We start from the raw sequence: 15,671 nt of genomic DNA, 5'->3' as shown, positions 1-15,671 counted from the left end.
ATGTTACCATGAGCATATAATGAGGCTCAAGATCTACTAGAAGTCAAATCTCCTGCCATCTTAATCATCAAGGTCTACTGGGAGTTGAGTCTTCCGCCATTTTGGTGTTAATTGCTGTCATTCCGTGAATGGCGGTGCCCTGCCCTCTTCCCTCCTGTCTCACTCAGACTTCACTCGTTCTTTCTCACGCAACTGTGACTGTTCCATAACATGCCTTCCATTCAAGTCAAGATAGGACCAGGACCTTCGCTAGGTGATCATTATATAGTGACCCTAAATCAGTGGTTATGGATGAGTTGAGACTGGGTGCTCTGGGTATGTTGCATTGGAAATTTGATGAATAATGCTGTCCCAGCTAACTGGCAACATACCTTTGACAGTTGAGCTAGAAATAGAGGCAATTTGTCTAAAGAAGAAATGGCATGAGTTTTTACAAGCAAGAAAGTCCAATAAATAGTCAGAATGGGGTGAAAGAGATGAAGTGTTAAATTTCCTTTTAAACTTCATGACTGCAGCCAAATTTACTCCAGGCTATAGAGGTAAGGGGCAGTACTTTTATGACTTACTAAAATAGCTTGAGGGACAATTAGGTTAGACGTGAGGAAGAAGTTTCTCACGGAAGGGCTGTGAGTAACCACGGGTGTGAGCGAGCAGGTGGCTGAACCTGTTTAAAGGATTAAACCACTAAACAATGTAGCTTTTAGGATGGATGTGTGCACCCCTTGGAGGAAGTGAGATTGGGCCATCTCATCTTTCTAAGGACCTCTGAGCCTTAGGATCTTAACATCTTCTCTAGCTGTCAGGGAAGATCTTTGACCAGCTCTGCTTTAATAACAGGATTGGCTCATGGTGTTCCCATGGAAAGCTGCATAATCTGGCTCAGAAGTTGGGCAGAAATAAATACAAAATCTGTGTGCAGAAATGATTCTGGTCAAGGCATTCAGTGTTGAATAAGCTGGATTTCTGATTCAATGAGAAACAGAGAAGTGGGAGTCAGAAATATGATGACAGAAAGCTGGTTTCTTAGTGAGTGAGGGTGCAGGGCTCGACTGAGCCCAAAGATGCAGACTCAGTCCCGGGGCTCAGTAGTTATGCTTCTTTGCAATTATTTTTTGGAGTCTTTCGATAATCCTAGCACAGGGCTAAGGGCTAAGAGGAAATAGAAAAAGTAGTAGGAAAGTCTACCCACAAGTGACTTATTAACAAGACAAAGGAGTACCAGACTTGGGACAGTGATGCGGACAATAAGCCTTTCAGAATTTCTAAGAAATTACATCAGTGCAGGCTTTAAAGATCAGGAAATGGTGAGGGGGTGGGACTTAGTCTAAGGTAGGCGCTAAAAGCTAAGTAGGAATAGAATAGCTGTAACAAAAGTGTGGATCTGTGGCAACTACAGATAAATAAAAGGGGTAAGATGAATTGTCAGGATGGCCACTGGCTAAATGTTCTGGGCTGTTGTGGGCGCTGAGCTCTGTCTGTCTATCACACTGAGTTCTGTAGGGGAGGAAAAGATTTCCCTTTGTATAGGTTCCTCCTCTGGTCTAAAATAACTAAACTGACCCAAGACAGATGAACAGGAGAAAAACAGGTGTAATTCCGCACATATTGGAGCCCCATAAAAGTATGAGACTCAAAGACGTGACTAATGCAGGCAGCTTTTAGGCGACGAAGTAATACATTTGGGTAGAACTGATAAGACAGGGGTTGGGGCTCAGGGAAGCTAATTAGTGAAACAGTAACAAAGTTTGTTTATACAGTTTTTCCCCTCCCTGGATTCCACATCTCTGGTGGCGATGCTGTCTCTCTACCTCCTGGTGCAGCGAGGGTGCCTTCACATGGGAGATTTATTTCCTGCATTGAGGGCCACAAAGGAGGTCAGAGCGTCTCTCTTGCGCACCTGCTGTTTCTCAACTACCTTTAATTCAAAATCATCAATATGAGACAGGAGGGAAGGGGACAGGGCACAACCACTGAAGGAATGACAAAGCAGCTGAGGACAGGACCAACTGGTTAGAACCAAGATGGCGGAAGACTCGACTTCCAGGAGACCTTGAGCCTCATGGCACACCCACAGGCGCCATGACCATTCCCTGGCTGACCCAATTCCTGGGAATCCCTGCCCCTTCCCCAAAGTAGTTGGAATAATCCTCCCACTTGTTAGCATATCAAGTGACTGAGCCCATAAAAACTAACCACCCCCACACCTCGTGGCTGATCTCATTTTCGTGGACAGCCCCATCCTCTGAGGCTGTCACCGCTGGTGCCTCTCACCTCTTGCGATGATCAGCATTCTGCCTATGGAATGTGTACCTCCTTGGCCTCTGGCTCCCTCGCCTTGGAGACAGCCCACACTCTGTCTGTGGAGTGTCTGTCTCTCTGAATAAAGCTACTTTTACTCAACTGTGGCTCGCTCTTGGTTCTTTCCTTGAAAGTCAAGGACCCTCACTTGGCGGGGTCCATCCCATGGACTCGACGGAGACCTGGGACCCGGCCATTCTCTTGTGCTATTTTCCTGTATCAAATATGCCAAAGTGGCTTATTTTGGGTGGCGTCTGCTGCTCCCCTCAGGCCCATAGTCGAGTCACAACCCTGACATCCAAAGTGCGCGGATGTGTGTGTCTGCACATATATTTGCTCCCAAGTGCGCATGCCTGCGAACAACGTGGCCCCGGAAGGTGTATCAGGTTTACAAACTGATTTGTTCTTTTCTTTTTTTTCCCTCCCTGGTTGTCAATAACTGAACTTGGACTAGACCCCTGGAAATCAGGTAAGCCCTCAGAAATCCTTCACTCACTTTAGGGCCATGTGAGGCTCTGAGAGCCCTCAGGTCAGGTGACTGGGGCTGGGGTTGATCGGTCTCCTTCCTCCCCGAATGCTCCTGAAGGGGGAGATGCTCATCCTTGGAGGGGAGAACCTTGCCCACTGGTTGCACTTTGCACGTGGAGTTGCCTAGTTCTGAGGCCACCACTGGACCACGTGTAGCCACTGTGTGCAGACCTCTCTAACCACGTGGTCCTCTCCCTCCCCAGGAACTTGGACATCATTTTCTCACTTCCTGGGGGAGAAAGCCTGCGTGGTTTTATACTGGTGATTGTTTTGGTGGAGAACGCAGCAGTGCCTGGGATTAAGGTATCTTCTCACTCACTTTTTCACTCCCTCTCCAAGTCCCTTTCCCCACCGTGGATTAATTAACGTAGACAAGCAGGGGCCTTGTCTTCCTTGGTTAGTTGAGCAAAGGGACCTAAGTTCTAGCCCACAACTGCTGTGAACCGTGGAATTGACCATTTGCACATTCAACACACTAGCATCGTTCTCGGCAATGGAGTATCTGGGGGGAAAAGACAGACGTTACTCTGGCCTCCACAGAAACTCAGGATCCAGTGGAGGAAGATGGGTTGACGTACGGGGTAACAAGAAAAGAAGTGCAGTCTTTCATGAAAAGATATGGAAAACCTAATTTAGACCTGAAGGTGTTGCCGCAAAACTGGCAAAACTGCACCCAGAAAGCCAGATTGAGACTCCGAGGCAGAGTTTTGGGAGAAAAAGAACAGCTTCCTTGCTTTGCCAGGCCTTCTAAGTCTAACTGTGACTCCGTCTCGGGGCTGGGGTCTTAGGGTTTTATAGAAAAACTGGATGGACCAGAAAAGGTGGTAAAATCCAGGGCCCTTTACAGGGTGCTGCCACCTTCCCCTTAACCTCTGTGTCATGGGGGAACCGCAGAGGGTCTGTCCATTCTTCTGAGATTATCGGCCCATTACCCTCTTCCTGGAGCCACAGCCTCTGGGTTAAAACCATTGTAAAGAATGTCAGGGAGAAGTGTGGAGGCTGCCTAGCACAAAAGCAGCAAGGGAGAGAAAGCCAACTGCAGGAATTCTTAGAAAGAATCAGCAAACAGTTTTAGCATCAGGGATGTTAGTTTGTTCCTTCCCTGCTCCTTCAAAAGGTCAGGCAAAGCTTTCCAAGGGAAATGGCAGGTCTTAAAGTCAAAACCTGAGTCATGTAGAGAAATTAAGCAGGGAGAGAGAGACAGAGAGACAGAGACAGAACCTGATACCTGGCAGAGAAAGCTGCGATGCACAGGCTCTGAGGGAAAATGAACCATCCTTGAGATCACCTGGTGGGGGGACTGTAAACTTGAACTCTTCTAGGGGTCAGGCAGGTACAAAAGACACTGAAACAGCAGGTGATCAGCTAGAGAAAAGTCCTGCCTTGCTGCAAGATACTGAAGCTAGATTTCTGTCTTTCTGTACCCCCTCCCTGGTGAGCATGTTTGGAGGGCGTGTGTGTCTATGGTAGGGTGACCAGATCGTGGCAGAACCATCATGTCTTTCCCTCTCAGAAGGGAAACCCTCTGGTCACTTTCCTTCCTATCCGTGTGTTTACTCCATGGAAAGATACAGAATAAAATACTTCTCTTCCAAATACATCTCAGATGAGGTTGAGAATTGCTAATGGCGGGGTGGGGGCTCCTGAGCGTGGGCTCCCCAGAATCTGTCTGCTTTTGTGTAAGAGCAGGACTCAGGAGTGTGGGTGGCCTAACTCAAGATGTGGAAGTAGAAAGGATCCTCAGGCCTGACAACTCCGGAGGAAAGGAAGGTGGAAAATGATAGAGTAGCAGCCAGAGGAAAGATCCAGAAGGACCTAACCAGGGGTCCATCTGGGAATTGACCAGAGAGAACTCCCAGGGGAGCCCTGCCAAAGAGGCCAGTACTCAGAGGGCGGCCCTTCCGGGAGTCCCCAGCTCTGACAGCAGGACTTTTGGGTATTTTTGGCAGGGGGGAGGGGGGAGGTGTTCAGTAGTAATTAGGTTTATTTATTTATTTATTTATTTGAACGGAGGTACTGGGGATTGGACCTCACGCATGCTAGGCACGCACTCTCCCACTGAGCTATCCCCCGCCTCCCCCAGCTCTGAGGCTCATTCCACCCCAATCGGCCTTAAGTGAACGCTAATGAATTGACTGACTGAATCTGGTCCCCAGGCCCTGGTTCAGGCAGTGAATGCCATCCTGCAGCCCAGCCCGGAATCCCTGCTCCAAGCCCTGCAGCGTCTGAGGCTCTCCATCCAGGACATCAAAGGAGTCTTGGGACAAATGCACGGTAGGGCAGCCGAGGGCTCTGCTTGGGGGAGGAAGGGCCTGGATGTTGGGAACCTCCATCAGATGGCGCTGGTGTATTAGCTTTGTTTTAAGGTACCCGCTCTTCCTACTACTGGAAAGTGATCTCTCGGTTTGCAGGGCTCTTCTTGCAGTTTTATCCTTTATTGTCTCTTGGGATTAGAGTCGTTTCCTCTCTTTGGTGGTCATTTATTTATTTGCATGCTGAGGTCTTGCCCGAAGCTTGGGAGGAGGGGAGGGGGCACACAGCAGCCTCATCTGTACCTGCTTGGTCCAGCAAGGACCGTGGTACCAGCGGAGACGACTGCCCTTGGCTTCCTCAGCCCTCCTTTTCTGTGGCCAGAGCAGGGATAAAGTTATCAAACTTGGGACCAGTTAAGGTGTGCACCCTTCCTGCATTCCTGCAATTCGTTACATAATATTCTGGTGATTGCATTCCTGTCCAATATTTGGGTGTGATCTGTTCAATAAGGAAAAAGCTGCTAAGTGTCTGTTTCCCTAGGTCCTGCTTCACTGGAAAAAAAAAGGAGGGGAATTCTAGGAAAAGAGAGTGTTTATAGGAAATGAGACAGGAGGGAGGGAGCAGGAGAGAGGGTGGTGTTCAAGTAATATGACCTTTCATTGAAAGAGTTTGTTTATTTGCTCTCCCATACTCTATGTCCTAGAAGTCCATCTGGAATCACGGGGTTATGTAGTTTCCATTCAGTTCCCCTGTTTCACGTTTTAGATTCACAGCTCTGCATTTTCCTGGATTTTAATTTTAAAGCGCTCATGATTGCATCAGTAGGCCTTCTGCCAAACCACCTCTCTCAACTCAGTGAGATAGATCTTAGTTTTGCCAAGATGCCCTGACTTTATCTCTCAGGATATGAAGGCCACTGGAGGTCCCTGGCAGGTGTCTTCAGATCGTATGAATGAGCAGAAGTGAGGAGTTGGCAGGGTCACAGGGGGCCCTTCACCCTGTCGCGGCACATGTGCGGTGAGGTGGTGCAGCCCTGTGTGACTGTTACAGGCTTCCCTAGTTCTCAAGGTCCCTTCTCCAGCCTGGGCCAGCCCTGAGGTTTTCTTGATCGTCCTCTGCAGGAGGTCTGATGGCCTCGGGAGGTGATGGGGCGACTTCCCTTGTTTCCCCCAAAGGCAGATTTTCCCACACAGACATAATTTATTTTAAAAGTTTCACTGCTAGTCACGGCAGTGAAATATATGTACGTATCAGATTGCATTTTTCAAAAATGGCCACAAGGACATCTTCCAGCCCATTTGTTCCCTTACTATGTGACCTTGGGACTCCTCTTATGTCCTTGCTTGTGACATAGGTGGCCTTGTGACATGCTTGGGATCAATAGGATCAGCAGGGAAACAATCTAAATGTCCATGGACAGATGATTGGATAAAGTCGTGGCATATTTATATAGAGGAATAGTACTCAGCCATAAAAAAGGATAAAATGCCATTTGCAGCAACATGGATAGACCTGGAGATGGTTATCTTAAGTGAAGTAAACCAGAAAGAGAAAAAAAAATCATATGATATCACTTATATGTAGAATCTAAAAAAAAAAAAAAGAGACAAACTTATTTACAAAACAGAAACAGACTTATAGACATAGAGAACAAACTTATGGTTACTGGGGGGGAAGTGGGGGAAGGGATAAACTAGGAGTTTGAGATTTGCAGATACTAACTTCTATATATAAAATGGATAAACCACAAGGTCCTAATCTATAGCACAGGGAACTCTATTCAATATCTTGTAGTAACTGTTGGTGAAAAAGAATATGAAAACGAATATATGTATGTTCATGTATGACTGAAGCATTACAGAAATCGATACAACATTGTAAACTGACTATACTTCAATTAAAAATATATATATATATGTACACTGTTAGGAAAAAAAAGAAAAAAACTTTGTGATCAGGAAAAAAAATTGGGCTCAGCAGCATGACACTGCCTGACCTCCCAGACAAGGCTAGAAAAGTGATGTCACTGCTGCCTTGTGTACCAAGTCTCCACTGAAAAAGTCCTCCTACCCTGGGGCCACCATGGCCATGAACAAGGGTGTCAAGCCACACAGAGAGGCCAAGTGTAGGTGCCAGCGGGGGTGAATGAGCCCTCCGGTGAGCGTCTGTTCCTACCGTCAAGGCATCCTGGGCCTCCCATCTTCCCAGCTGAGGACCCAGTCACTGTGCAGCAGAGACAAGCCGTCTCCTCTGTGCCTCGTCCCCATTCCTGACCTGCAGAGCCCATGAGTGTAATTCCATGGTGGTTCTGTACTGCTGAGTTTGGAGTCGGTTGCCATGCAACCGTAGTAACCAGAAAGATGAAATCATACAAACAAGAACAAATAATAGACACAACAAAGTGTGAGGAATCACGTGGATTTTTTTTAGTCATTGCCTGTGGTTTATGGTTGCTGACGTTCTTCTGGGTGATAGAGCTTCGTTGCATGGCTTTCCTCCCTCAGATGGAGCTCACCCCACAATTCCTTCTTTCTCAGCCCAACTTTAGCACAAATTGTGTGCTCCGCTCTGTTCCTCCCCAAATACCTCCTTTCCAAGCATGTCAGCCTGGAATCATAAGGGCAGGGGAAGGAGGAAGAGGTCCCCTTTATTTTAAGGCTGCCATTTGCGTATCTGAGGACCACCGTGACCTTTGTCACCAGGCCTTTGTCCAGCCCACAGAGATGTCCATGTCACAGTTTTCCACAGTTCTCATGGCTGAACTGGAAAATAAAACCAGACCACCCTTTTCCCAGGGCCTGACTCCCACAAGGCAGAAGTCCATTGCAGCACCTCCCGTGTCATCCACGCTCCCCGCAGGACCCAGTGCTCACTGTATCCCCACCCTGCACACCTGCAGGGCTGATTCTGGCTCTCCCTTTGTTGGTGGTTTACAGAGAACTGAGCCAGGTCCGAGCTCTGGTCTCCCTTGGAAGGCACATATCCTTTGTCATATTTATGAATAGCTCTTGTCCTCTAAGAATGAATTTTCTCATGAAAACCTGTTCTTCCAGACCCAGCCTGATCTGACCCCAGGCCATTTTAATTTTAATTAATTTTAATTAATTTCATACCATACTTCCCTTCACTTGTTCTTTCCAACACTAGTTTTTAGTTCCCAAAAAGAACCTTTTTCCACTGCAAGGCTTGTGTGTGCTCTATTCTTTCTGCTTCACGCATTCTTCCCAACTCCTCCTTTGCCTAGTTAACGCCTACTTATACTTCAGATGTAACCCTGGTCTCCTCCAGGCTCACAGAGCTGCTTAATCCTTATCAGCAATGCTGTGAGACCCAGGAGCAGGGGCAGGGGTGGAGAAGTGGCAGCAACAGAAAAGATCGACAAGGGACATCGAGGAGGACCCAGGGCAGGAGAAGGGGTCAAGGATGAACGTATGGTTTCAAAGCTGGTTAAAAAAAAAATCACGACCCCTAACTTGAAATCCCACCTCACCAATAGTTAATATAGTCAGCTTTATTCATTTCTGCATTCAGTTATTGATTGATTGATTGATTGATTGATTGCCAATCTGATAGCCTCTCTTTTTTCTCAGGTTCACTGAGATGGAATTGACGTATTGCATTGTGTAAGTTTAAGGTGTCCAGTGTAATGACATGATATGTGTATATACCATGATATGATGACTACAATAAGGAAAAGATTTCTTATTCGGAAGATTGAATCGGGTTCTGCTGGGTTGGTAGATTGATTTTCAAAGTAAACAGGGAATGCAGGGGCCGGAAGCAACACTTGGTTTTGTGACACATCACATTCAGGGTGATGGGGAGACACCTAGTGGAAATATGTGGCTTTTAAGGTGGGAATTACACACAAAAGATACAGATTGGGGCTCATGACCATTGGATATGAAGTTCAATTACGCGTCTACCATGCTTTGTTTTTGGTATCAGTGATAGCCTTACTTCCCTGAGTGGGACTATATTGAACGTTAATAATGTCATGTGAAAAATGCTGGGATGATTCTGGGTCTGTGGTTTTACAGCACTGACCCAAATCAAGAATTTGCTGAGTTTTGCTTTGTGTAAAGACCACTTCTTAGGATAAAGCCTAAATCCCTACCCTTGAAAAGTATACAAAGCCAGCTTTTTTAGGTTTTCCAAGCAAAACAAAAACAATACTTATTTTCATGAGGCGAGCGTTAACTAACCGAAAGCAGACATTGTGTCTTTCTTGAGATTCACTTATATTTAGAAGAAAAAGATACTTGACTAAATGTTTTGTGTTTAGCTGAACAGCAACAACAGCGACTCTGGAAGACATCACAGAGTGGACCTGGGTTTGGCCACTGGGGCCATTTTCCCCCTGCGCCCAGGAGACACATGCAAGGAAAGGGGGGAGGCTTGACTCAAGTGCTCTTGGACCTTCTGTCTTCCCTGGAGGATAATGTCACTGGCTTTTAGGAACTGCCTTTCTTAGCCAAAAGGTACACACATTAGATCCAGAAGCAAGAGTGTTTACGTGGCTCTCATCCCTCACCAGCGCCATGTTAGTAGACGATCTCTGCCTGGTATTCTCTGAACCAGGTGTTCATATTAACCCTATGAGCTTGCTCGAAATTTCTCCCTGACAATTCAGCTTCAGGAAAATGAAAAGAATACCAGATTCAGAGTCAGAAATTTGGATTCTAGCTCTGATTCTAATAATAGCCACACAAGTATACCACTGTGGACCCTAGTTGCTTTTCTTTTTAAAATAAAAGACCTCATGTATATACAATACAAAAATATTTAAATCAAGTATATGCAAAAATTGTAATTGTCAAATAAACATCTTCATACACAGATTAACTTAAGAAATAGACCGTTGCCAAAAACTTTGAAACCATTTGTGTGGTTCTTTCCAACTGCATGCCCGAAACATTCCTTTCAGTTACCATCGTTCTGATGATGATAGTCATCATTCAATTTCACTTCTTAATAATGTCACTATTTGAGAATTATTCCTAAACAGCATATTAATTTTTTGAACTTTATATACAAAGAATTAAAATGTATATTTTATTTCTGCAACTTAGTTCTCTAAAGATTATCAATATTAGTCATATAGATGTAGTACATTTTCATTGCTATATACAGCAGCTTTTTGTATAAATATATAATTCATTCTCTTGCTTACTTCTGGGGGTTTTGTTTGTTTTTTTGGTTTGGTTTGGTTTTGCTGTTATGAGACATGTTGCTGCAAATATTCATGCGCAAACTCCTGGGATATAAACTGGAAATATCTCTGAGCCTTCAGTTTTACTAACTGGCACCAAATTGTTCTCCAAGTGATTTACTAACTTGAAATTCCACCTCACCAACAGTTAATATAGTCGGCTTTATTCATTTATTCATTCCATTATTCATTGATCGACTGATTGATTGCCAATCTGATATCCTCTTTTTTTCTCGGGTTCATTGGGATATAATTGACAGATCACATCATGTAAGTTTAAGGTGTACAGTGCAGTGATGCGATACATGTATATACTGGGAAATGATTACTACGATAAGTTAACACATCCTTCACCCCGTGTAATTACCATTTTGTTGGTTTTTGTGGTGGTAACATTCACGATTCCTCTCTAAGCAACGTTCAGGTTGCAATACAGCATTGCCGACTACGGTCACCACGCTCTAGGTTAGAGCCTCAGAACTTGTTTCTCTTGCAGCTGAAGTTTGTCTCTTTTGACCAACATTTTCTCCTCATTTTACCCACCACCCTGCCTCTGGCAACCAGCCATCTACTCTGTTTCTATAACTTTGGTTTTTTCTTTTTCGTTTTTTAGATTCTACCTAGGAGATAGATAACACAGCATTTGTCTTTCTCTGTCTGATTTCTCTCACTTAACATAATTCCCTCAAGATTCATCCACGTTTTTGCAATGGTAGGAAACCCCAGGGGCTCATGGGCGGGTGGGTTTCTTGATGGAGTCCGTGAGGTGGGGCGTAGGATCTGTATCCCTTTAATGCCCTCCACCCCCCCCCCCCAGAGCCCTGTTTGATACCCTCCCCAGCCCCGCAGCCCGCCCTCCTGCAGCACACCTCAGTATTTCCGATGATGCGGTGAGAAAGAGATGGGTGTCTTTGCAGCATTTGTTGCAGCCGGGGAAGCCAGGCCCTCACGCACTGTCCCTCGCGCGAGGAATCACAGGCTGAGAAGGTCCCCCCTGGCACTGAGCTGCGCTGGGGAAGGGGCGATGTGGTTAAAGTGACATGAAATTCTCACCCTCTTCAATGCATCCAGTCTTTTTTTTTTTTTTTTTTTTCCGCTCCAGTGGTGTGCTGGGACTCCCACAAAGGCGCTCTTATCCACGGTGGTGACTCGTCTAAATCAATGTTCATTGGGGGAAAGGGCAGAAAACTCGTATTCCGCCACGATGGTGATGTTGCTCTTGCCTTTCTCTGATTTCTAGCAAGTGAACTATCTTCTCTGTGTGTGTGTGTGTACGCGTGTGTTCCTGCGTGCTCACTGCTCCTGTTCCTGTTTTGTGAAATGCATGTCTTTCCTAATTTTTCTAAAAGTCTTTTATCTTTTAATTGTTCCTTTTTGTTTATATATATATATATATATATATATATATATATATATATATTTATTGAAGTATAGTCAGTTTACAATGTTGTGTCAATTTCTGGTGTACAGCATAGTGCTTCAGTCATGAACATACATGTATTCATTTCTTTTACTTATTGCTTTTAATTCTTTTATTTGTACACTCTGGAGGGTGATTTTTGTTAGTTATATATTGCAAATGTTGTAGTTTGTCTTATTCTACCTTTTGAAAGCAGAAGTTCTTAATTCAAATATAGTCAAAGTATCATTTCTTTTGTAAAAGGCTATGTTTTAGAAGGTCTTGCATAAGATATTATTTCATAAGCATAGGTCTTAAATATATTTTTCTACATTTTCTTCTGAAATTGTCTTTCATATTTCAGGCCTTAATACACATATAATTAGATAATTCATTATAGTTGTAATAGTTATATTATAGTTACACAGTTTTAATAATTAAAGAATAATTATCTATATAGAGGATGACAAAGGAAACAAATTTGATTTCCCTTCTGTGAACACTCACTCATCTACACTATGAGCACAGTGTTACAGCAGATTTTCGTAGAAGATGGGATCTGTTTCCAGGCTCCCTGTTCCGTTTCACTGCCTGTCTGTCGCTCCCCACTCCAGTACCATCTGTCTTAAGGGAACTATAGCTTCCTGGTGTTTCCCGTTTTCAGGGAGAGAAAATGCCCCTCCCCTTGCTATTCTCCAGGGACGCCTTTCCCATCTTTGACCCTTGCCTTTCGTGTAAACATAGAATCAGCTTGTCAAATTCCAATAGAAAGCCCGTTAGGAATTTTTCTCGAATTACATTAAATCTGCATATTAATTTGGAGAAAAATGACCTGAATTTGATATTACATCTTGCCCTTCTGCCTTATAATCCAGGCAGGTGGAGAGGCGGAGACCAGCGTAAACACATTAACCTGCTCCCCTCAGACCATGTCTTTATATCGCTGGGGATTCTTTTGTCCCATGGCCTGAAATTTTTCCAAATAGAAAATCTTCTGTATGTGCATTTCTTCTCTTAGATATTGATGCTGAGTTTTCTTGTCCATGAACAAGGATTTTTCTTAAATTTCTTCAGTTTCTTTCAAGATAAAAGATTTAGGTATCTTCTGCTTTATTCATAGCTACTTTCTATTTTTGTTTTGAATATGTTATCTTTTGATTTAACTAATTCCTGTTTGTTCCTGGTTTATAGAATGAAATCGATATTTAATATTAACCTTGAATCTAGCAACTTTGATAAACACTCTTATTAATTTTCATAATGATCTGTAGATTACCTGGGTTTTCTATGTAGAAATCGTATTATCTGAGAATAATGTTGTTTTATTTTTTCATTACCAATACTTATAACTTATTTCTTCTAATTTATTTCTTACTTTTATGCTAGGACTCCTAACACAGTGTTGAACAGAAGTGCTAACACTTGTTTTCTTCCCCATATTTTAAAAGACTGATTTTTATATTTCAACATTAAGTATACTATGTACTATAGGCTTTCTATGGATTCCTTTGCTCAGTTTAAGGTTGTTACCTCCTATTCCTAATTAGTTAACATTTTTTGCTTGCTTGTTTTAATCATGAATGGATTATTTATACCTATCGAAAAATTTTACATCAAAATTATCTTACATCTATTGAAATAAGCATTTGCCTTTTCCTCCTTAAATAGGACAAGTTGGTTAAAACATGAAATTATTGCCAGTCATTACCGCTTCAGCAAAAATTTTACATAGTACTTTGCATAGTATTTTTGTGGGAACAGAGCGCCAGCTGGGAAGGATTGAGAAGTGGGGTCGAGAGAAAGGTCCAGCACATAAGACGCTGTTGCAAATGAGCAGAGAGGATGTGACAGGACTCAGAGGCCCTGAGAAAGCCCTGAGATGGATGGAAGGTGTGAGTTTCCTGAGCCCAGGGGGCTTCAGGGCAAAGAGAGATGGAGGACCAGAGACCAGGTGTGATGGTGGGACGGGTAAATCGATGGTTTAGAGATATCATTATTTAGGTCTAATAAAAAAGATGTTTCTTTTTTCCCAGAAACAAAGAGACATAGACAGGAATCTGGCTAAGAGAAACATGCCAGGTCACAGGGGGACCCCATGGAGTAAAGAAGAGAAAACAACCTTCAAAAATTGATGAAAAGAAATTTATCACAATGTGAGGATGCGCTTCCTTATACACAAGTTAATAAACTGTGGAATCAATTACTCCCACACATTGGCTTAGATTCAAAACTAGCTGTGCAGACTGATGAGTGCAGCTCAGTGAGCCTGTATGTGAGCAGGTGTGACAAACCCTGGACAGGAGACCCTCCGCTCTCTGTCCTTTGTTGACTCTACAGAACTTTTCATGAGCATCCGTGGCTTCAGTTTCCCTCTCTTCTGAAAGTCTTGAGAGAGGAAGTTCTTTCTCTGCTTTTCTCCTTTCATCTTCCCACATTCGCTCAAATATCATGTCTGTTTAAAATACTAATTTTTTAAAGATGGCCTTGATCTCTTTTTTTGTGGTTGTTTTTAAGTACAGAGGAGGGAAGGACCACAAATAGAAGAAGGGCAGCATTTGGAAGAGTTTAACACTTCTGCAAGCGCCAGCGAGGGGGACGACAGAGGGAACGTTCCTCCCTCTCCTGCTGCTGTGTTCATTCCAGGTTTCTGTGAGGATCAGATAGAGGAGGCGGCCCCAGGAGGGCGGCAGAACACAAGCACATGGAACCAATTGCTTTTTTTGCCTGTAGTAAAGTTCACGTTTTGATTGCTTCCGCAGATTATGCAGATCCAGACGTATTTTATGCAGTCATCCGGGTCTTCTTCTCTGGGTGAGTATAGTTCAACTGTTTTCTTGCATGAGGCATCCATAGCATTTCCCAAATTCGTGAAGGGGGAAACAGACAGAAGCTTCCTAGAATAAGAAACACACCGAGTAACCCCTTGCTAACAACATAATCACCTAGACGCACGCTCGGATGAAAGGAGACCTCTGCATGAGAAGTAACACGGAGAGGGTAAAATTTAAGTTAGAGCAGTTGTCTTTACACCATCACTTTACATTCATTTGTATTCACCTTTCTCAGGAAGCCACCTTGATGACAGAGGGGAAAAAGGCCCAGTGTGCCACCCACAAAGCTCTGTCATTTATACCCACTCTCCTCCTTGTGATCAAGGCAGATGGCGGCACAGACAGTAGCTTAAAGGCTTCCTCCTAACATGCCTGGAATAGCTACCCCAAGACATTTTTTTCCCATTCCTGGGTCCTCTTTGGTCCCATGGCCTGCAATTTTTTTTCAACTAGAGAACTCTACTCTTAGATACATTTCTTATTTTATATACATTAGTCATACCTTGACATGTTTTAATGAGATTGCTTTCCTATTGACTATAACTGAGAGAAATGAAGTTTTTGTTTTTGTTTTAATGGTGAAAAGTGAAAGGTGGCTGGAGTGGATGGAAGAGGTGAAACATGTGAAATACATTGTGTAGATATCATGTAGATATCATCTAGACACGATCTAGCTATCGTCTGGAGATCATCTAGATATCTCCTGGAGATCCTCTACATACCACGCAGATGTCATCTAGACATCATCTAGCTATCTCCCAGACATCGTCCAGATACCACGCAGATGTCATCTAGACAACATCTCGCTATCTCCCAGACATCGTCCAGATACCACGCAGATGTCATCTAGACATTATCCAGCTGTCATCTAGAAATCATCTAGAATGCCTTCTTGACCACTAGGATGTGCCTGAAGTCCTGTTGTTATCAAGAGTCTGAAGCTGTATCTGGATGTAGCAAGACTCATGCTGAATACCAACATCAGTAGATTTATTGATTTGCTGGTACATTTAGTGCTATATTCCTTTGGCGCAAGAAGGGAGTGACAATGTGTAGTAAGCATTTTCTCTAGGTTGGGTAGGTCTATAGTGTGAGACAGTCTAAAGGGAGGCTAGCCTGGGTGAAGATCCCTCACTGTAGAGAGTGAAAG

At 43.8% G+C, this 15,671-nt stretch overlaps 1 protein-coding gene across 2 annotated transcripts in view; it reads left to right on the top strand.

Annotated features, from left to right (window-relative positions):
* IDO2 (indoleamine 2,3-dioxygenase 2) overlaps positions 1-15,671 on the top strand; it is a 57,550-nt gene that overhangs the window by 33,186 nt on the left and 8,693 nt on the right. For both annotated transcript variants that reach the window (XM_010999254.3, XM_031440055.2), the window contains 4 exons: positions 2,753-2,767; positions 3,030-3,129; positions 4,983-5,100; positions 14,450-14,501. In XM_010999254.3, coding sequence (XP_010997556.3) covers positions 2,753-2,767; positions 3,030-3,129; positions 4,983-5,100; positions 14,450-14,501 — 285 coding nt within the window. The remainder of the gene's footprint in view (positions 1-2,752; positions 2,768-3,029; positions 3,130-4,982; positions 5,101-14,449; positions 14,502-15,671) is intronic.

Source organism: Camelus dromedarius, chromosome 22 (genome assembly GCF_036321535.1).
Source record: "Camelus dromedarius isolate mCamDro1 chromosome 22, mCamDro1.pat, whole genome shotgun sequence".
Lineage (NCBI taxonomy): Eukaryota > Metazoa > Chordata > Mammalia > Artiodactyla > Camelidae > Camelus > Camelus dromedarius.
This window is presented reverse-complemented; position numbering and strand designations above follow the sequence as displayed.